Raw genomic sequence first — 24,051 nt, forward strand, 5'->3', positions numbered from 1 at the left:
AAGTAATTACATTTTATTAATTACTGGAGAACCCTTTTATGGGATAAAAAGCAATAACAAGAAATCAACAATTCCCTGCTAGTGTTGGGCGCGAATATTCGAATCGCAAATATTAATTGCAATCATCGGCACTTCGAGAATTCGTGAATATTTAGAATATAGTGATATACATTCGTATTTTCGAATATTCTATATTTTATTTTCATCTGAACCCATGATCCCTCCCTGCTTCTTGCTTTTGGGCCAATGAGAAGGCTGCAATGTCTTTGTCACAGCTTAGCAACATCTCTAGCAACCAATAGGAAAGCTGCCTACCCCTTACTATATAAGAACCTCCCCAGCAGCCATTTTCTACAGTTTTTTTAAGTTCTGAGATAGACAGCAGTGTCATTGCTGTGCTCTGTGCTTTCCACTAATTACATTAGATATATAGTTAGATAGCATATATATATATATATATATATATATATATATATTACAGATAGTTAGTGGGAGATAGTCAGTGTAGGTTATATCCTGATATAGTGTAGCTGGTGCAGTGCAGGGTGTTAGGTAGTGATAGGTTCGGCTGTCCATACATACCTGCTACAGACATAGTGCTGTGATGTCACAACAATACATAGGGCACCAATCAGTAATATGTAGTCAGACCTGCTAAAATGTTAAGCCAATTTGCGCAATCGCGAATATATTGGAGCACTCTATCTGCATATAAAGCTATTGTAATGTTCTGTTGTGCCAACCATTTTCTCCAGTCTCAGGAAACTTCTAGCAGCTTGGAAAATGTAGCAAAAGTGACCCACGCCTGTATTGCGCGCGCCTTACGTGAATATTACATTGCCGATTTTCTCAATCAAGATAATAATCGCGAATTCCTGACTAATATTCTACAAAAAATTTGCGAAATATTGCAAATTCAAATATTGCCCCTGGCGCTCATCACTATTCCCTGCCACTGTTCTTTCCAAGCTGTGTTCTCTGGATTTGAAAGATTTAAAAATTCCAAACTCTGCTGCAGGTGAAGCTGTTATTGAGCGCATTGATCCTTGTTCGTATGTTGTTTTAACCTTTCCTTCTCAGAGTGCACAACTTAAAGGGAACACTGTACCCTACTGCTGCTGTTTGGCCCCTGCTCCTCACCACCTACTCTTTTCAGGCTTGACACACCAGTTTGTCCACTCGGCCAATCACTGTGGCATCCGCTGGTCTATTGGGCCCTATGGATACATTTACATAGACATCAAAAGCTTTTCCAGTGCATGCTGACCATATTGAAAAAACACCACCCAATTTGACACAGTTAAGAGTGGGATATTAAGAGCAGTGATACTTACATTTGGGTTGTGAGTTTTGTATGTATTTGATGGCCAGGACAAATTTGGGACCTGAATTCCCCCCATGAAACCCTGTGATTTTTCTAGGTCTATAAAGATTTATGTCCCGCTCCCACCCCCCAAAAAATCCCTATATATAATACACCTCTAAATAATACAGCTATACAGTTAACAAATAATAGAACTATATGAGTAACACATGTTATCACCATAATGTTTGTGAATAACCCCAAATAAATCAAGACTAATATTTCCAATAACAATACCAACCACAAAATTACTGCCAGAATACGAACACAAAGCACCACCACCAAGTGACTGTATGCCGCCATACTGATGCCAAGTAGAAACAACTGTACTAAGACCAAACATACCACCATATGATAGAAGATACCAGTTGTACATACTGTAAATATATATATGTATATAAAATTATATATGTGAATACAGTACAGTTTTATGCGTAGCTAAAACAAAGAAGAATTGTAGAGGCGGCACTGCTATAGGCCCAGTCAGTCAATATACCAACAGCACCTCAAACCAGGATAGGCGCACCTCTTCCGTCTGTCCTGCCCAGCAGCGGTGCACAAGCCAAAAAGAAACAAGAGAGCACTGTAGTAAAGGGTAAAGAAGGCGGCACTCACCCATGCAGTTTGGTAAAAGTAATCCTTTATTTCATCCGGGGTGCACTCAAAATATTAGCAGAGCTAACGGGGCGGATAGCAATAAGTCCGCACATAGCGGCTATGTGTGAACTTATTGTCATCCGCCCCGTTACCTCTGTAATATTTTGATTGCAGCCCGGATGAAATAAAGGATTACTTTTACCCAACTGCATTAGTGAGTGCCGCCTTCTTTACCCTTTACTACAGTGCAGTACAGTTTTATACCAGTGAGTTACAGATGACGTTTTCTGTGACTGCGAATATTCACTTAGCCTTTTTTGTTCACCAGGCCCAGGCCACCATACCATGACTCATGTCTTTGGGTCCTCATTTTCCAGTATTCTCAGTAGTTATATTCTCCTTTCTGCCCCATACTATAGAAATATCCCCTTAGTGCCCCTTACATCAATAGTGTCTCCCTTAGCGCCTGCTAATACAATAATGTCCCCATGGTTTCCCTTAATACAGTAATGTCCCTCTTAGGGCCTCTTAATACAGAAATGCCACCTTAGTGCTCCTTAGAGCATTTCTGACCCCTTAACAGGGGTGGACCGGCCATAGACCCTACAGAGAAATGTTCTGGTCCGCCGATGCGCAGACTCACGACCGCTGCCAGGTACATGATGATCTGATGCTCTCAGCAGTAATTAATGTGCGAGCATCAGGTTCTTATTCACCTGACCAATGGCCGCAGGTGCCCTGAATTCAACTGCATCGCCGTCCTCAGTTATACTGCAGTGAGGGTGGTATTTTGTGCTGCAGTGGTGTAATTGTATGCTGCACTACTTGTGTTGCCTCCCTTTCTGTCAATTTGGACTCGCCTACGACACATGGCCACTTTAAGTTCCCAGTCTGCCCCCCCTTAATGCACCAATTTCTCCCTTAGGCCAGTAGTGCTCCTTAGTACATTAATGTCCCCCTCCTTAGTTCAGTAATGTCCCCCTTTATGCCCCTTAGTACATTCATGTCACTCTTATTGCAGTAGTGTCCCCTTTAGTGATCCTTAGTACATGTGCAGTACCCCAGAACAGGATAAATCCAAAAGGGTTTGTTGTTATGTAAACTAGTTTAATGTAATGTTACTGTATTGTATAACAAATAATTATGTATAGATAGGTCAGGGTTAACTATCCCCCTAGCCCCTTTTAGGGTGCTAGGAGATGGACTGGTCTGCCCCTAGTTCAGAGTGTGAATTGTGTGCTAGCTGAGGAGGAGAGAGGAGCTACATTTGCTCACTCAGAAAACCAGGCCTGGGTCCTAGAGAACCATCATCTTTGAGACATTTAGAGCACGAAAGCCATTACTGCATTAAAGTACTCCAGAAAGAGTGACAGTTGTGTCCGGTACTACTATATACAATGTTATATGATGGTGACATAACAGTAGTAAAAAAACATATGTGCTCGATTTTAGTCACAAATCACAAGGGATTTTTTCCCCAGCGTAGAGATCTACTATATTTTTCAGACTATAAGATACACTTCTCCTAGCCCTATAGTATAATTTATCTATTATGTTTGATCACTGCAAGCTAGACTCCTTAGGCACCTTTCAGATGAGCGTTCCTCCCGCAGCGAGTCCACAACGCAGCTCCGGGCCTGACCTCCCAGCGCTGCTGGGGGTCACATAGCATTATATTGATTTATGATGCTATGTAACCCTTACAGTTCTGGAATGTATTCGATAACACTGGCATAATGCTACCAGTGTTATCCAATACATTCCAGAACGGTAAGGGTTACATAGCATTATATTGATTTATGATGCTATGTGAATCCCATCAGTGCTGGTAGGTCAGGCTGGGTGCTGCAATGCGGATTCGCTGCGGGAGGAACGCTCGTCTGCAAGGGGCCTTAGTATAATTTACCTTACTAAAAGAAACTGTTGGACTCTTGTTCAATTGCACTTTAATTCCATTTATTGTGAAATCTGAAAAAGTACCTGGTGCTGTCTGGGTTTAGAGCATCTCCTATGAAGTAGATCTGCAGGAATGCGGGTTCTGGATTCTCTGCTGGCAAAAAGTGTACAGTGAGATGGCATACCCACCCCTTTTTTCTAAAATGTGGACATGAAACTATTCTCTGTGACTTAAGTTGCTCCAAATGAAGTCATCTGTATGCAGTTGTAATAACTTTTGACTTTGCTAAGAAAATATTATCATTCCAGGCTATTTGTCTGTAAGTAATGACTTGAGTGGCACTGGAGGAGTTGGCAAGTCTGGTATCTATCTTGCCTCCAGAGCAGCACATACCTTTTACCTCCTTGGGAAAGTTTAAGGCACCACAGAAAGTAAATTGAATTTCCATTTAGCTGATCATAACCAATCAATGTTGGGCTTAGGCTGTGGATTTTTATTGAAAGCAGCATAATACTTGAAAGCCTGCTCATTAGCATGTTGAAGAAGATGATTTGCTCTTCTAGCTTTCTTCTTGGCCTGGGTTTGAGCAGGAGTCTCTAAGTTTCTGAGAGTCCCCTGTCTGACTTACTGTTGAGAAAGTCAGGTCCAGATGTGCTGAGGAGTTTCAGCAGCTCGAGCAGCAGCATTCGATCAGCCTGCAGTCGGGCAAGTGAACGCTGAGGAGTCTCTGCAGCTTGTGATGCAGCCTTCCTGTAAATTGAGGGTGTTCTCTTTGCTGACATTTGGTAAATTGAAGTTAACCATCAGTTGACTTCAAATTTGGTAAATGAAGATCCTGAGTGGCTTTAGGCCACTACTGGACTTTACTGTTCAAGACCTCTTGATCCCTGAGCTAGACGTACAGCTACAGGTGTTCCATTGACCACAAAGACCGTCATGGTGCACAGTAAGACAGTAATGAATGGAGGCTGGAATGGAGCTCTATCTATCTCTAAGTGATAAGTTCCGATTTTGGCTTCAACATAGTGATAGCTGGAGATTGGTCAGGAGGCTACATCAGCAATGCCATAAAGAGGTCTTCACAAGGTAACATCACACCGGTCCTATACCTGGGACTATGGTGTGGGGTGGCATATTGTGCGGTAGCTGGACTCCTCCAGTCTTCATTTCAGGTACAGTAACAGTTCAGCATCATATTGATTTGGTCACGGAACCAATGGTACAGCCATTTCTTCAAAGAGTCACAAGAACGGTTTTTCATTAGGACAAGGCCAGGCCAGATGTTGCTTGTGCTACTGTGAGCAGCCTCTTTGGCCTGCAGCGTCTCCAGGCTTAGCTCCTCTTCAAGCACATCTGGGACATTATTAGATAGCAATTGCAAATGGAGCTGCCATCAGTGGGTCTTCATGATTTGTGTGCCTAAGTGAATTTAGCATGGCAGATCATTCCTCAGACGTTCAATAATAACCTTACTGATAGCATGCCAAAGGTGTAAGTACTTGTATTTGTGTGTGGTGCTCCTACTCAATACTGAATAAATTGAGATGTTTTAAATATTTAGTGGGAGATTTATCAAACTGGCGTAAAGTAGAACTGGCTTAGTTGCCCATAGCAGCCAATGGCATTCCACCTTTCATTTTCAAAGGAACTGTGAAAAATGAAAGGTGGAATCTGATTGGTTGCTATGGGCAACTAAGCCAGTTCTACTTTCCACCTGTTTGATAAATCTCCCTCTTTGTTTCCATTTTTTTTTACATTTGCATATTATTACCATGTATATCCATCCTGTGATTTGCAGAATTTCAGAATTTTCCTTCCAGCATGTGACATATGTATGTGAAATGTCCTGACATGGAGTCCGCACTAGTATTCTATATGCTATGCTAGATTGATGGTAGAACATGTGTTCAGTTTTGTGCTTATTCCTCCCCCCCCCCCCCCCCCCAAAAAAAAGGATTTCTGTTAAAATGAGGAAAAAATAAAAGTAATATCCTTATATCCTTGTAGGTAACTGCTTTTGAGGTTTGCATCAGCTACATTTGTGCTAGGAGACAAAGCCAGCCTCAGCTCCTCACTTCTCACGTCCTGGCTGACAGCTTTCCCCGCCTATCCCTACTCTACACACACACAGTTGTTTTTCTTTGTAATTCTATCCCTTCCCTTCACTGTCCCTAGCAGTAGAATACAAGCTTGATAGTGACTTGTGGCTGTCCCTGACTCCCTAAGATGATTTGTCTGTCAGACACTGTCAGAACCATCCACCTTGATTCACAGCCCAGCACAGAAAGACGTTCTGCTCGGGCACCTTCCTGCCTGCTGCAGTACTGATTGGCTCATCCAGGCTGTTTGGACTTTTATAGTATAGTTTAATAATTGCTACATTGCTAACACCTGTTTTATTTTTTTATTTTTTATTTTAGGTGGTATCTGGATTTTCGGAATGCACAAAGAGTCTTGTCACACAACAGTTTATCTTTTTACTTTTGCAATGGTGATTATTAAATGCATCACCCTTGGATTTTTTGCAATTGGGGTCATTGTTGCCATCTACCAGACTTTTGCAGGTACAGTAATACAACAGCTAGTTGCTGATTCTTTGACCTTGGGTGGGTAATCTGACCATCATACCTTTTTTCTTAAATTTCATCATCACAAAAATAAAAACTGTGTAAGACAAAGGAGGGGATATACAGCCATCTTAATAACCCCCTTTACCACCCCTTACCCCCCCCCCAACCCAATAATCGATAGCAATCGGAATTAGAGACAAAAGAAGAAGAAAAAAAATGTATCAAAATAACACACATTTTAATGTAGAGCACAAAAAACGATACTTACAACCTTTATTATATCTTCTGGGTCAAGAACATTAAGCCAGCAATTCCAAATATCAGACCATCAGCATGCTACAAGGAGGAAACTGTGGGTGTCTTCACATGGGGCTTAAAATCCATGGCAAAAGCTGCAACAACTCGGTCTGCATGAGTTACCTGCAGATTTGTCATGGATTTCACCCTATACATTACAAAGGGCAAAATCTGTTGTGAAAATCCGCAACATAAATTGACATGCTGAAGATTATTTTTCCCTAAAGGGGTTGGTCAGTTTCTGGCTAATGTTGATCAATGTGTATGTGAGATGACTATATGGGTGGTTACTAATATATCATTTGCTGATATTATGCAACATTTTCTATATTTCATAAGGTATGCCCTCTTGTTCACCAATCTTTTGTGCTGTTCACACAGAGGTCCAGTATATAAAATGACTGCTGATGGAGGGTCATGTGACCCTTCAGATTATTTAGCCTCCTCCATTCTAATACACTGGACCTGCCATGTGCACTTGAGGACAGGACCTCTATGAGGACAGTACAGAAGATATTCCAAGCAAGGTGACATAACTTATGAAATATAGAAAACGGCTCAGAATATCAAGAAAGAATATATTATGTGACACAGTGAGAGGTTTGGTCTGGGAAAACAGGTATCTTCCTCCAGCATGTGCTGCTGGGCTGATTTACAGCCAGGTGATGTCAAATACCGGACCGGATTTTAAATGCCGGTCCGGGTTTTGGCAGCACCTTGCTGTCCTTAAAAAGGCAGCTGGGCTCAGAAGCCATGTCTCTGTGTTGGGATCTGGGAGCCTTGTGTCTGGATGAAGGCTTGCTACCTGTTTGGCGTGAAAACAGGTTGGTGCTGCTATGAGCAAGGACTCTTTGAGGCAGAATTACCACCAACACCGCAAGGTGACTTTTTGCTTTAATATGACTGCTTGTTTTGTCACTTGCCTAAAGTGTGAATAAAATACTGAACTGTTTGATCCAAAGAACTTGTTGCCTCTATACTGCGTCTGCTAATCCTGTCTACCAGAGTGAGTCCCCACAATTGGTGGAGGATGCGGGCAAGAGCAGTGAGGCTGGCGTGAACGCTGATATTTTTGGTTTCTGCATTTTTCAGGCACGGTTGTATGTCGTACATTAAACCAGCTTTATTACAACCAGTGCCCCATGACAAAATGGAGGCTGTTGTGAAGGCTCTCATGATGGCTAATCTGCAGCAGTGAGAGACAAACCTGCAGCAACGCAATGCTAATAAGCAGCAGCAGGAGACTAACCAGTTGCTGCTACAACACATGAAGGCTTTGCAGACATCAGGAGCAACCTCGAGCATCCACGATGTCTGGAAAGCAGTCCATGCAGCGATTCCTAAGATGACCCCACAGACGACATCGAAACCTACCTGGCGATGTACGAGAAAGTGGCCATCAGGGAAAAGCTACCCCATGACCAGTGGGCTGAGGTCGTCGCTCCATTCCTGGCATCCGATTCAAAAGTGGGTGTATTTCGACCTGCCTAACGATCAAGCAGCCGACTACCAAAAAGTAAAAGGGTGAGACGTTGGCAAGACTGGGGGTGAATGTGTAGGTCCGGGCCCAGCGGGTACATCAGTGGGGGTTTAAGCCGGCTGAGCCTGCGAGGACTAAGTATTATGACTTACTCCACCTCTTGCAAAAGTGGCTAAAGCCTGATGTGCTGAGTGCCCCGGCTATGCTGGATAGACTATTAGCTGATATGTTCTGCAGGGCCATACCCTTTCCAGCACTGGGTCGGTCAGGTGTCCCCTGGCAATGCCCTTCAGATGTTGGACCTGGTGGAACGCTATGAAGCTACCAGGAATCTAAAGGAGGGTTCTGTCGGGAGGGGGGTTGGCAATCCCCGGAAATCTCCACCCCATGCCCGGAGATTTGAGCCGATAAAACCCGCCCGAAATGTATCAACGGCAGAACTGGCTCCTATAGTCTGCTGGCAGTGTCATGAGCCTGGCCACTAACTATGGCTACCGTCAGTCGCTATATGCCAGGAGGCTGTGTGCAACAGGTACCCCAGAGTCTCTAGATCACTTGTGCCAGGTGGAAGTGGGAGACACTCCGGCGGAGGCTCTGCTCGACTCGGGGAGCCTAGTGACCATAGTAAGCGTTACCCTGGTGCGGTCCACTGAGTATACTGGCCAGAAAGTTGGGGTGATGTGCATATACAGAGACTTAAAAGACTACCCCACCGCGCTGGTGTTTCTAACCACGGTGGCCGGTAGATGGACCCACCAGGTGGCTGTCGCCACAAATCTTCATTATGAACTTAGGGAGAGACTTCCCGGGCTTCCTGGCACTGTGGCCTGCTATGAGAGTGACTGATACCCATGAGTCAGGGGTAACCCTAGCAGAGTGGCCTGGCTCAGGGGAGAGACCAGAACCCTGGGAACCTGAGGCTGAAGGGCCAGCGGTAGGGGTGACCGCCACTTCAGTGGAAGAGGGGGAGACAACCCCGCTAAGAGTGATGGTGGGAGATGTGGGTCCTGAATTGGCAGACCTCAATGACTCCGGGGATAATTTTGGTACCGCCCAATGTCGGGACCCAACCCTATCCCACGCCTGGGAAAATGTGTTAATAGTAGATAGTGAACCACAACAACCTGGGGCAGACTCTGTGTTTCCCCGTTTTGTGGTTCATCAGGCTATGTTGTATCGTGTAAACCAACTACGGGGTGAGCAAGCTTGTGTTAGATCTAGCCCACAAACACATTTTCGGGGGGTCACCTGGGGCTGCAGAAAACTCAGGATCGTATTCTACAGCGGTTTTACTGGCCCAGCATAATCAAAGAAGTGGAAGAGTTTTGTAAGTCTTGCCCGACCTGCCACATAACTAGCCCCCAGCCACATTTGCATAGTCACCTATTACCTCTCCCGATTATCGAAGTACCGTTTGACCGAATAGCTATGGACCTCATAGGCCCAGTACCGAAGTCCGCCAGAGGGCATCTACACATCTTAGTCATTCTAGACTACGCCACTTGGTACCTGGAGGCGGTGCCACTGCGACATACCTCGGCCAAACTCATAGCTAAGGAGTTAATGGAGATGTTTTCCCGAGTAGGACTACCTAAAGAGGTTTTGACCGACCAAGAGACCCCTTTTATGTCCAAGGTGATGAGGAAACTCTGTAAGTTGCTGCACATAAAACAACTACGTACGTCTGTTTACCATCTGCAAAGGGACGGTCCGGTCTGGTAGAACGGTGTAACCAAACATTAAAAAAATATGTTGAAAAAGGTAGTGTCTAAAGATGGGAAGGACTGGGACCTCCTTATGCCCCATCTCATGTTCGCAGTGTGAGAGGTGCCCCAGGCCTCTACTGGGTTCTCACCCTTCGAACTGCTATATGGCAGACATCCTCGCGGTCTCTTGGACGTGGCCAAAGAGGCGTGGGAACAACCCACTCCACATAAAAGTGTCATTGAGTACGTTACCCAGATGCAAGATCAGGTAGAGACAGTGTTGCCTCTTGTTAGTGAGCATATGGAGGCAGCTCAGCGAGCCCAGAGTCAGGTCTATAATCGGCAGGCTTGGGTCTGGATCTTTAACCCCGGTGATCGGGTTTTGGTTCTGGTGCTGACTATGGACAGTAAGTTCCTGGCTAGGTGGCAGGGGCCCTACGAGGTACTCGAGAAAATTGGAGATGTAAACTACAAGGTACAACAGCCAGGGCGGCGAAAGCCGGAGCAGGTTTACCATGTGAATTTACTCAAACCGTGGAAAGATAGGGAAACCTGTACAGAAGATGTTTTTTTTAGGAGAAGAGGTACCGGCCCCTACGTCTAATGCAAGAGAAGCGGCTGCCACAGTAAAAATTTCTGACAGACTTTCCTCAAAACAGGCTCAGGAAGCCAGGAGTTCGTTAGTCGGAACACAGATGTGTTCTCGGACCTCCCTGGACGCACTTCCATATTCGAGCATGACATTGTCACTGAGCCTGAGGCAAAAGTCAGATTAAAACCATACCGGGTACCCAAGGCTCGGCGACAAGCCATAACGGAGGAGCTGCAGCTAGTGTTGCAGCTAGACGTCATTGAGAAGTCAAAAAGTGAGTGGGCCAATCCTATAGTATTGATACCCAAGCCAGACGGGACATTGCGATTTTGTAACGACTTTCAAAATCTTAAGGAGGTTTCCAAATTGGAGTGGATGAGCTCATCGAGAGGTTAGGACAAGCCCGGTATTTTTCTGTTTTCGACCTCACAAAAGGGTACTGGCAGATGCAGTTAACGGAGACTGCCAAAGAGAAAACTGCCTTCATCACGCCTGAGGGGCTGTATCAATATAAGGTCTCCATGGCGCCGTCCGCCACTTTTCAGCGACTAATTGACATTGTGCTTCGTCCACATCATTGGTACGCTTTGGCTTACCTGGAAGATATTGTCATCCACAGTACTGACTGGGAAAGTCACCTACCCAAAGTGCAGGCTGTAGTGGACTCCCTTCGGAAAGCTGGCCTAACCGCTAACCCCAAAAAATGTGCGATCGAGTTAGAAGAGACTGGGGTATGTCATTGGGCGCGGAGTGATTAAACCCCAAGTGAACAAAATAGAGGCGATATGGAATTGGCCCCGACCTGTCACCACTAGGCAAATAAAGTAATTCCTGGGAATGGTGGGCTATTACTTGAGGTTTGTTCCCCACTTTGCTACTCTAGCCGCGCCCTTGACAGGACACAAGTCAATGATGGTTCGCTGGGATGATCGGGCGGAAGAGGCTTTCTCCGCTTTGAAGTCAGCCCTGTGCGGGTCCCCGGTTTTGGTGACGCCCGACTTCAAAAGGGAGTTTATAGTACAGATGGATGCCTCCGAAGTAAGCCTCGGTGCTGTACTGTTTCAGGAAGTCAACGGGGAGGAGCATCCCGTTGTCTTCCTCAGCCGTAAGCTCACCCCAGCCGAGACCTGGTATAGTATAGTGGAGAGAGAGTGCCTGGCTATCAAGTGGGAACTAAAATCTCTCCGCTATTATTTATTCGGGAGAAAATTCCGCCTGGTGACTGACCACTCCCCTCTCAAGTAGATGAGCCAGGCCAAGGACAGAAATGCCCGGGTCACCCGATGGTTTCTCTCCCTACAAAACTTAAAGTTTTCGGTGGAACAAAGGGCAGGCCGGTTACAGGGAAACACGGATGCCCTGTCCCGGGTACACTGTCTGGCGTGTGTTCACCCCCTCAGGGTTGAACAAGAAGGGGGGTATGTGACATAGTGAGAGGTTTGGTCTGGGAAAACAGGTATTGTCCTCCAAGCATGTGCTGCTGGGCTGATTTACAGGGAGGTGAGGTCAAATACGGGACCGGATTTTAAAAGCCAGTACAGGTTTTGGCAGCACCTTGCTGTCCTTAAATAGGCAGCTGGGCTCAGAAACCATGTCTCTGTGTTAGGATCTGAGAGCCTTGTGTCTGGATGAAGGCTTGCTACCTGTTTGGCGTGAAAACAGGTTGGTGCTGCTATGAGCAAGGACTCTTTGAGGCAAAATTTCCGCATGGTTTGAATTACCACCAACACCGCGAGGTGACTTTTTGTTTGAATATGACTGCTTGTTTTGTCACTTGCCTAAAGTGTGAATAAAACACTGAACTGTTTGATCCAAAGAACTTGTTGTTGCCTCTATACTGCGTCTGCTAATTCTGTCTACCAGAGCGAGTCCCTACAATTAGTAAGTGCCATATAGTCATCTAACCTACGCATTAGTCAACAGTAGCCAGAAAGTGGCCAACCCCTTTAAATGTGGATGAGATTTGGTAATATCTTGTCCCCTTTGCTCTTACTGCAGATTGTGCACCCATACAGTGAAGAACAGAAGTATTTGAACACCCTGCGATTTTGCAAGTTCTTCTACTTAGAAATCATGGAGGGGTCTGAAATTCACATTGTAGGTGCATTCCCACTCAGAGACAGAATTAAAAAAATTAATTCAGGAAATCACATTGTATGATTTTTAATTGCACAGCTGAACATAAGTGTTTGAACTCCTGAGAAAATCGGTGTTAATATTTGGTACAGAAGCCTTTGTTTGCAATTACAGAGGTCAAACGTTTCCTGTACTTCTTGACCAGGTTTGCACACACTGCAACAGGGATTTTCGCCCACTCCTCCACACAGATCTCCTCTAGATCTGTCAGGTTTCGGGGCTGTCGCTGAGCAACACTGAGTTTCAGCTCCCTCCAAACATGTTCTATTAGATTTAGGTCTGGAGACTGGCTAGACCACTCCAGAACCTTGATATGCTTCTTACGGAGCCACTCCTTGGTTTTGCTGTGTGCTTCGGGTCGCTGTCATGTTGGAAGACCCAGCCACGACCCATCTTCAATACTCTGACTGAGACCTGGACATGTGATGACTTGAGCAGGGGAACCTTTTGTGCAATGCATGATTTGAAACCATGACGGCGTAGTGTTCTACCGACAGTGACCTTTGAAACTGTGGTCCCAGCTCTCTTTATGTCATTGACCAGCTCCTCCCTTGTAATTCTGGGCTGATTCCTCACCTTTCTTATCATCAGTGATACCCTACGAGGTGAGATCTTGCATGGAGCCCCAGTCCGAGGGAGACTGACATTCGTCTTTAGCCTCTTCCATTTTCTAACAATTGCTCCAACAGTTAATAATCTATTTTCACCAAGCTGCTTGGCAATTGCCCTGTAGCCCTTTCCAGCCTTGTAGAAGTCTACAATTTTGTCTCTTGTGTCTTTTGACAGCTCTTTGGTCTTGCCCATGGTAGTAGTTGGCGTCTTACTGACTGTGGGGTGGACAGGGGTCTTTAAAGATCTCAGACAGGTGCTACTAAGTTAGATTAATGAGTAATATAAAAATAAACAGTACAAAAATAAAGATCATTTGCACCAACGTATTCCAAAACGTCCACACTATTAAAATATAAACATATATATCCCATAGGGTGAACTCTGTAACAGGAAAAAAAATTATAATCCAACTCACCATTTTGTTGTCACTTCAGCTCTAAAAAATCTTTTATAAAGTGTGATCAAAAAGTCATACACACTCCAAAATGGTATCAATAAAAACTACAGATTGTCCAGCAAAAATTAAGCTCCATATAACTCTGTAGACATACCTATAAAGAAAAAAGGTATGGGTCAGAATATTGTAGTGCAAATAAAAAATATTTTTTATAAAGCTAAAAAAAAAATATTAAAACACTAGAAATCTTTAAGAAAGTTTTTTTCTGTAATGTAATCCTACTGACCCTGATAATGAACGTAAAAGGTCAGTTTTACTGCACCATAAAATCTAAACCCATAAAACTGTGATGGAACTGTTTTTTTTTTCAATCCTATGCAATATTAAAATGATGCCATTAAAAAGTGCAAACAAATTTTTTTTTACATTTTATGGCTTTGGAAAGGCAGGAAGTGAAAAATGATAGGGCAAAAATTGAAAATTTACCCCATGGTTTCTATTTACATTTCATCCCATAAACCTGGATTTATTATTGAGCAATAAAGTTGAGTGAAGTTCTTAAAAATTTGAATCTGCTTCTTTTCCCAATTGTACAGAAAAATTTGCTTTGTGACAAATTACTTTGGCACAAATTGCTTTTTTTTTGTAAGTAGTGGGTGCAATGACAGAAAACAGCGATTGAATTAGTCAATCTAAGCCTGATGCAATATTCGAGTTTGAAAAACATTGTAAGCCCCATTTGTAAGAAACTAGGAGGAAACACAACTCTATCCTGGTTTGAGAAGCTGGTCACGCAAACCTTATACCCTACTAAGATTATCTCCACTGTCTCTAAGAATCTATTGCAAATAGAAATCCCCCCCTCCTTATACTTTATAAAGGAATGGGAAAGGGACTTAAACTTAAAATTCACAGAAAAAGAAACGCAAACCTTGTTGTTCGCGCCTAAACTGACATCTAGGTGTGTGTCAGTGCAAGAGAACGCATACAAGATTCTCACTAGGTGGTACTTAACCCCTGTGAGATTGAGTTTGATGTATAGCAATGTCTCTGACAGATGTTGGAGATGCCAAGTGGGGAAAGGCGCTCCTTTCTACATATATGGTGGTCCTGTCCTCAAATTTGAAAATACTGGGAGAAAATTTTCGAATTAATTAGAGAAATTTTGGGATTAAAAACAGATTTACTCCCTAATTGCCCCAAGATTGCCCTTCTGTCCCTTTTTTCATGTCCTTTAGCTAAATATAAAAAAGCATTACTTAATGCTCTCCTGGCTGCTGCTAGATTGTTAGTTGCATCTAATTGGAAATCCACTTCATCTCCGTCAATCTCTCTCTGGAGAGGAAAGGTAGAAGCTATAGCCAGATTAGAGGAGTTATCCCACTGGGAATCACGCTCTCATCACAAGTACGAGGATATCTGGTCCCCCTGGAAAGAAAAAAAGGAGTACATCTCCACTCACCAGATCATAGAGCTAGACTCCTCCCTCTCTAGTTCTTAAATCTCTTGTGGCCATCGTTCGAACCTTCCCCTGTCTATAATCTTGATTCCTCAGTCAGATATACCATAAATTTCAAGCGTAGCATTGCAGTTGGATGCCTGATCACTCCGGTTTAGCTCACAGATGGCTAACTCCTTTTCTCATGAATATTTTGCCTCGCTTTTATGCATTGGTGGTCGGTGTACGTCAGCTCTACTTTATACTTCCCCCCCCCCTCCTTTTCCCCACTATTCACGGTTTACGTTAATGTTTACTCTTTCTTTCCCTCTTACCTGATATTCCTTTGCAGCATCTATTGGGTGTTATTCTCTGTGTCCCACCCTAGCCCGGCAGATGGTGCCTTTATAGCAGTGACAGTGTTAGTCTGCATGGAATCACGGCAGCAATAGTATTGACCTGCATAAAACTGTGTTCCACGCAAGTACTGTTTAAAAGAAGATATGCCCTCTTGATTTTCCCTCTCGCTGACATGGAGGTGCCGGATAGCAGGGCATGAGGGCTGGATTACTTTTGAATTTAATGTCTGTATACGTTTATATATCACCACATCAAGTTCTGTCCTGCTTCATACCGTAACAAACTTGTATCCCAGTTTTAACTGCTTCAAATTTCGTACAGACTTGCTTGTGTGCCATTGTACAAATTGTCTTTATTGCAATACTGTTTTCTGAATACCATTATCTTGTCATAAAATCAATAAAAAGATTAAAAAAAAAAAAAAAAGAAAACAGCGATTGAGCCACCCCTCCATCTTTGAATCCCTCAGATGCCGCGTTCATCGCTAATCGCAGCATCTGAGATCCATATTAAAGCATTTTAGTGGTTGCTAATTTAAAAAAATTAAAAAGAAATTGTACTTTCCTCATCCATTTGTTCGCGAAGAGGCCGCCGAGATCCAGAGAGAAATCTCGCACGGCGCGTGATGACATCGGCCGGCGTGCTGACATCATATGCCACTGTGCACGAGATTTTACACGGTATCTTCAAGCAAGATGGCCGCAGCGGCCTCTTCGTGATCAAATGGATGAGGTAAGTATAATTTTTTTGTATTTTTGCAGCCATTTCAGGGGAAATCGATTTGTTACCATGAAGCACGAGGAAGTTCGGCTTTGCAGCGAATCAGATTTTTCCTGAAATTCGTATTGAAGTTTACTTCATTAACTTCGATTTGCTCAACACTATTGAGCCATTACTATTGATTGACTTTTATGCTGTATAATTTCATTTATTTTGTCAATTTTAGATGAATCACAAAGATGGTGGGGAAGATGTATGAAGATGTCTAAAATAAAAAAAAGTGCCTTTGTTGCCTATAATAACCAATCTGAGTTCAGTTTTCATTCTATATTCTGGTCTTGCTATAGGCAACAATAACAATTTTCCCTTTAGACAGTGTCATATGTTTGCCCCACCATTTTTTTTAAAATATATTTTCTTAATTGTTTATTGGAAAACATAAATTTTGATGTTTTTAAAATAATGTACATTAGATTTGTTAGAACAAGGTGTAATCTGTTGCAATGTCATATTGTTTATTAAATTGACATTATTGTTGTATGTATCACCTTGGCATTATCTACACTTCTCAACATTGAAATTGCAGCACCAAGAAGTAAAAGTTGGGGAATTACAGGATTAATAGACATGTTAATGATATGCAAATTTATAAAAAATAAAGCAAACAAAATATTCAAAAGGAATGTTCTGCCAGGCTGCATACACTTGGGCATGGAAATAATCAAGATCTGCTGCAGGCAGCTCCTTTTGCAATTGCCGACCATGATGTCCCAGATGTGCTTGATGAGAGACAAGTAAGGAGACACTGCAGACCATAGTAGTACGTTTAGGCCACGCAGGCTTCTCACACTAGCATGAGCACCATGCGACCTGAAGCTGTCATGTTGAAAACTGCTCCTGGAACAATTTAGAAAAATTGCCGTGCCCCTGTTTCCATCACCAAAGCAATGTAACACTGAGCTGTTAGTGTATCTGAAATGAAAACTAGATGTATCTGGCTGCCATACATTATCAAAGGAATCTCATCCAGTGTAATAATAGCAGTAAAAATATAAGGGGGGAAAAATATATACATAAAATATAATGGATAAAATCTGATAGAAGGTATGTGGGTGAGATGTAGAATACAACAGATAAAACTCAGTACATGATATGGATCCCAATCGATCGCCCTTCCCCCATTCTGGGAGGACAAATGGATCAATGAGTGCATATATATAGAAATATATGACCATAAAAAGTATGCATATATACATACAGTACAGACCAAAAGTTTGGACACACCTTCTCATTCAAAGAGTTTTCTTTATTTTCATGACTATGAAAATTGTAGATTCACACTGAAAGCATCAAAACTATGAATTAACACATGTGGAATTATATACATAACAAAAAAGTGTGAAACAACTGAAAATATGTCATATTCTAGGTTCTTCAAAGTAGCCACCTTTTGCTTTGATTACTGCTTTGCACACTCTTGGCATTCTCTTGATGAGCTTCAAGAGGTAGTCACCTGAAATGGTCTTCCAACAGTCTTGAAGGAATTCCCAGAGATGCTTAGCACTTGTTGGCCCTTTTGCCTTCACTCTGCGGTCCAGCTCACCCCAAACCATCTCGATTGGGGTCAGGTCCGGTGACTGTGGAGGCCAGGTCATCTGGCGCAGCACCCCATCACTCTCCTTCATGGTTAAATAGCCCTTACACAGCCTGGAGGTGTGTTTGGGGTAATTGTCCTGTTGAAAAATAAATGATGGTCCAACTAAACGCAAACCGGATGGAATAGCATGCCGCTGCAAGATGCTGTGGTAGCCATGCTGGTTCAGTATGCCTTCAATTTTGAATAAATCCCCAACAGTGTCACCAGCAAAGCACCATCACACCTCCTCCTCCATGCTTCACGGTGGGAACCAGGCATGTAGAGTCCATCCGTTCACCTTTTCTGCCTCGCACAAAGACACGGTGGAACCAAAGATCTCAAATTTGGACTCATCAGACCAAAGCACAGATTTCCACTGGTCTAATGTCCATTCCTTGTGTTCTTTAGCCCAGACAAGTCTCTTCTGCTTGTTGCCTGTCCTTAGCAGTGGTTTCCTAGCAGATATTCTACCATGAAGGCCTGATTCACACAGTCTCCTCTTAACAGTTGTTCTAGAGATGTGTCTGCTGCTAGAACTCTGTGTGGCATTGACCTGGTCTCTAATCTGAGCTGCTGTTAACCTGCGATTTCTGAGGCTGGTGACGCGGATGAACTTATCTTCCGCAGCAGAGGTGACTCTTGGTCTTCCTTTCCTGGAGCGGTCCGCATGTGAGCCAGTTTCTTTGTAGCGCTTGATGGTTTTTGTGACTGCACTTGGGGACACTTTCAAAGTTTTCCCAATTTTTCGGACTAACTGATCTTCATTTCTTAAAGTAATGATGGCCACTCATTTTTCTTTACTTAGCTGCTTTTTTTCTTGCCATAATACAAATTCTAACAGTCTATTCAGTAGGACTATCAGCTGTGTAGCCACCTGACTTCTCCACAAGGCCACTGATGGTCCAAACCCCATTTATAAGGCAAGAAATCCCACTTATTAAACCTGACAAGGCACACCTGTGAAGTGAAAACCATTTCAGGTGACTACCTCTTGAAGCTCAACAAAAGAATGCCAAGAGTGTGCAAAGCAGTAATCAAAGCAAAAGGTGGCTACTTTGAAGAACCTAGAATATAACATATTTTCAGTTGTTTCACACTTTTTTGTTATGTATATAATTCCACATGTGTTAATTCATAATTTTGATGCCTTCAGTGTGAATCTACAATTTTCATAGTCATGAAAATAAAGAAAACTCTTTGAATGAGAAGGTGTGTCCAAACTTTTGGTCTGTACTGTACATATATGGGTACATATGTATATCAATGAATCAATATGCACCTCGCGTTCAAAAGCCATAAATATATTAAAAGATATATCTAGTATACAGAAGTGGCTGTAAAAGTGGAGATAAAAATGAAGGTAAAAAGTGTCTTGAGCTTGTCCTGGAGACGACCGCCCAGCGAAGTGAGTTGACTAATATTTCATTTTATTTATGTTTTTTATTATTATTATTGTCTATTTTGTGTTTTTATTACCTTCCAGTACGAGATCTTTCTCCATGCCACCATACCTACCAGTTCTCATCTAGTCCCTCTCGAGGGACCACCTTCTTTGAACTTTTATCACTTCCTCTTTATAGTAGTTGAGTTCTATGGTAGACCCTGCCATGCTCTTCTTTTGCAGCTGACACTTTTTGCAGCTTCATTATTCATTATTACACTGGATGAGATTCTTTTGATATACTATACTTCTGGATTGGTTCCTTTGATACCACCTCTCACCCCTTTGGGGGTTATCTAGCCGTTATTATTGGTTACCTTGAGAGTGGCGCTTTTTTTCTTTGCCCTTTTCCCGATCCATCCTACTCCAAATGTGACAGTTGGTCAATTTCCGGTGAGACGTTTAACATCCGACTGTCATCATTTTGTTTTTCTCTACCTGATCACTGATCAGCGCTAACACTATTTATAGCTGCCTTCTCTGTCACCCGGTAATCATTTTTTCTCACTATATAAAGCCCTTCATTTTCTCCTTCATTCCATCACTGTTGGTGCCTCTGGTTCCGTATTTTCTTCCAGGGTTGCATTGACCCTAGGAACATTTGTGTAACCTCCTCCTTTTTTTCTCTTCCACGTGTCCTCTGCCGTACATTATACCACCCCACACCATAATCCTGGTAACAGGACTGGTGTGACGTTCCCTTGTGAAGGCCTCTACATGGTATTGTCCACATGGTCTCCAGGCCAATTTCCGGCAATCATTGACAAAAGCGAGACTCATCCCTGAAGAGGGATGATCCCAATTCCAGCCTCCATTGCAGTCTTGCTGTATACCATGATAGCCTTTGAGAGCAATGGAATCAAGTCAATGGAACACCTGTAGCTGGATGTCTGGTTCTTAGCCCTGTCATATAAAAGCATGTTGATGGTTTGAGTAGACACTGTTTGCCTTCCTAAGTTTAGGATGTGATGTCCAATTTCACTTGCAGTACAGAATGGATCGCTATACACCATTTTTCTAATTAGATGATATGTCCGTACAGAGGTTCGCCTCTGTCATTCCAGTTAGTTGTTGTTCTCCCAACCACCGGGATCTGCAAGATTGAACAGTGCTGATATGATAAACCAAGGTCTCTCAGTTCAGGGATTCTTCCCTCTCAGTTTGCCACAAGTGGTGATAACTGTCACATTGATGAACAGGAGGCATCACACATGACTTAATATAATTTTTTGGTTTCATGTGGCTAAAAAACTTTACTTTTAATCTGGCTTTCATGCCCCTCCCACATGCCACAAATTAGAGCTAGGTGCTGAAATTTTATGATTTGCAGATCTTAAAGACACCTGCTGCTTACTCAATTTGTATAACCTTCTTGGAGTTGCAATTTCAATGTTGAGGAGTGTTATCATTTAGCTTAAAAATGACCTTCCACCTCTTCTGAAATGTCTGTTGTATTAACTACTTGTATTCCCTAAGTAATAACAATTCTGGGGCCTCTACACTTATGGCTCAGTGTTGTTCCATTCCTTAATTTATTCATAACTTCTAGTACAAATGATAATCAGCAGCTTGCAAGAAAGGTACAGATGGGTGTTACCAGTTGGGGGTGTGTACCTTCACAGTCTGACTCTAGCAGCACTGATTGGACAGAGTCAGACACAGCCACTACTGGTAACACCTAGAAGTACCTTTAGGCCCCTTTCAGATGAGGGAGTTCCATACTCCAGACTTACAGCATGAGTATGAGACAGCTCCTGTCCTGACCTCCTATCAGTATATTAATTTATGATGCTATGTAACCCTTAGAGGTCTGGAATGTATTGTATAACACAGACATAATGCTGTAAATGTTATCCTATACATTCCAAAACTGTAAGGGTCACAAAGCATCTTAATCCATATAATGCTGTGACCCTGGCAGGGCTGGGAGGTCAGGACAGGAGCTGCTGCATACTCATGGTGTGAGTCTGGAGTGTGGAACCCGCTCATCTGAAAGGGGCCTAGGCTACCTGCACACAACAGTGAAAAATGGACATGCGGTGTACATATATTTTTTTTTTAACGGCCATCAGACTTTCGTTTTAAGACCGATGATAGTCTATGGGGTTATTTACACGGACGTTTTTTTTTTGACGGCCAGTGAATAACTGACATAAAAAAAATAGAACATGTTCTATACTGTTTTTGACTTACCGACTGCCCCCATACAATTGAATAGGTCAGTTCTTAACGTCCGTTTCTCAGAAAGGCATCAGTGAAAAAGACATCCGTTAAAAATTGACAGTTTATCTGTGTGCATGTAGCCTTACTGTAGACTGCTGGCAATTTATTTGTAAACTTCTAGCAGGAATAATACAGGAATGGCTCAACATAGAATCATAAGAATAGATGCTCCAGAACAGTGTTGACTGGGGTTCCTAGACCCACCAGTAAAATGTATTTTGGGGGCCCACCGTACGGATACATTCAAATATTACCTGCTCACACAAGATGCTACCAGATGATTGAATATGGGGGTCCTGCAGCAACTTTGAGAAGGTTGTTCCTGGGGAAAAGAGGATACCGGCAGCCAGAAGTCAGCTCTGATCGTGTCTATAATAATACATTGGGGAGTTTCTTTAATAATCTATCAATTTTTTTTTTCTATGAACATATGCTGGTTGAGGTGCTTATTATATATCTAAGTAGTGCAGTAAGTCTACTGTATTATGTGCCACTTGTGCAGGGGGTGGGGGACTAGGAGCCCACCTTGCTCAGGGTCCCATTGGAGGATTCACCTGTACTCCTGTGGGCCAGTTTGAGCCTGCTCTGGAATTATTACATGGGGAATGCAAGTTATTACTAAAAAAGACATGTCACGAGAGGGGACAGCTCCTCTTTAAATATTATCACACTTTTGGTAAAGTTCTATATGCAACAAAACATACAGTATTTCAAGTTATCAATGCCAATCAATGTTGTTTTTGGATGTGTATTCAGAAGAATCAGATTCACTTGATTAGTAAGGAAATTGTCACCAGGCATACACATATTTGGGTGTACTTTGGCTTAGTTTTTATAACCTATTGCTGTCTGCTAAAGGATAAATGCATTTTTTTTTCTTCTAGAATTAAAAAGAGAACGTCAATCTGAAGACTTATCAAGACAAATGGATGTTTATAGTATTACAAATGCAAAGAAGTGAAAAACTATCGAAAAACAATTGGATGTAATTTGAATTACATTTTTAGGTTAGATTTTTTTTTTTTGTCAGATAGGATAACCCAAACACAAAGATATATTCTACGCTTCAATATGTATTAAAAATCACAGATTCGTGCCTTAAAGAGTAACTCAACTTTTTTACAATTTTCTTTTAAACGGTTCTAAATAGCCCAAAAATAATTTTTGTAATATACTTAAATTATGCTGTTTTCCAACTTAAAAAAGGACCCAAAGTCTTGGATTGTACCTCTTCTTAAAATAATCATTCTGGTACAGCGCTGGCTTCTCAGCTTTGTTCTGGTGTACAGATTACTGACTGCCTTAGAGAGCTGCACAAGACAGAGCACAGATCGCTGTCCTGCCTCTTCTCCCCCCAAGCTAATTCTGGCACAGCACATTGGTACCCTGTGCCCTGTACTGATGTGCTCTGCCAGGATTTAGCTGAGTGGAGCGGGCTCCTGCCTGTGCCCACTCCTCTCAGCTCATGGCTCCTTTACCAATGTGCTATAGAGAGGAATTATGTGAGGAAGAATGTGGGATCGAGAAACCGGAAAGACTCAATTTTTTAAAAGGACAATAATGTATACTGAGTGCACAAATATTGCTCCTGGCACTGCTAAAAAGCTAGTTTGGCGCTAAAAGAGTTAATGCCTTCAATTATGCTATGTGTATGATCCCAGGAGCTGTCTATAGGTGGCACAGCTTAGTCATTGTGCTCTACTCAAGTAGGAAGGCTTGTCCATTCCCCTCTGAGGAAGTAGCTGACTAGTCTGATCGCATTGGCCTGGGAGTCTGGCTCTGCCTGTTGATAATGTCTTCTGGCTGCAGCCTGTATGAAAGAAAGAGGATATTTTGCTCCAAGAAAAATACTATTTCTGTGGAGTGAGAAGCTGCCAGAGCAAAGCACCTTTGGCTAGGAGTGTAATCCTGTGGTAAAGCAAGGAATATACCCGCAGACTGTCTAGGACCAGGTGAGCGCATGTGCAGGGACAGTGAAGGTTACTTTGGACTTTGCTATATGTGGATATTTTATAGCCTCTGGCACAGCCATAGTTAATTTGGAAAGATAGCAAAGTGTACTACTGCTACCATAATTCTTGCTGCCTATACAAAGCTGTTGGGAAAAGCAAGCTTTGTTTTATATCTCAGAATTGTGTCTGTTGCTGCTGTCTGTATAGCCTCTCTCTTCATCCTCCATAAAAGGACTGTTCTTTGTTATCTCTAAACTTGGTTTTTAATATTTTCAAATGTGTTGTGGCTTGTGTTAATTGTTTTTTGTGGCTTGTGTCAATCATGTCTTTATGTGATTTTCAATAAAAATTATGCTATTTTGTGATTATTCTGGTTTTACATGTGTCTTTGAACTTTGAGTGACCCATCACCTTTTGTTTGTTCTCAATCTAAAGTCCAAAGAGATGGTCCAAATAAAATTCCTGGCATGGGCAGTAGAGCTATCAGAACGCCAGTAGCTAAGTTCAGCACTACACTAAATTATGGGAGTATACGAGAACACTCAATGTAATTATGATTTATTAACACACTTTTCTACACTGTATTTACATTGATATTTCAATTGCATATATAATTCTAAGAATACAAAAGGAC

General features: G+C 42.6%; 1 protein-coding gene across 1 annotated transcript in view; it reads left to right on the forward strand.

Annotated features, from left to right (window-relative positions):
• Positions 1-23,760, forward strand: part of LOC122921022 (transmembrane protein 272-like) — a 42,889-nt gene extending 19,129 nt beyond the window's left edge. Inside the window, exons 5-6 of the mRNA XM_044270899.1 lie at positions 6,278-6,421; positions 22,350-23,760. Coding sequence (XP_044126834.1) covers positions 6,278-6,421; positions 22,350-22,426 — 221 coding nt within the window. The 3' untranslated portion in view covers positions 22,427-23,760. The remainder of the gene's footprint in view (positions 1-6,277; positions 6,422-22,349) is intronic.
• The last annotated feature ends 291 nt before the right edge of the window (positions 23,761-24,051 follow it).

Source organism: Bufo gargarizans, chromosome 10 (genome assembly GCF_014858855.1).
Source record: "Bufo gargarizans isolate SCDJY-AF-19 chromosome 10, ASM1485885v1, whole genome shotgun sequence".
Taxonomy (NCBI): Eukaryota; Metazoa; Chordata; class Amphibia; order Anura; family Bufonidae; genus Bufo; species Bufo gargarizans.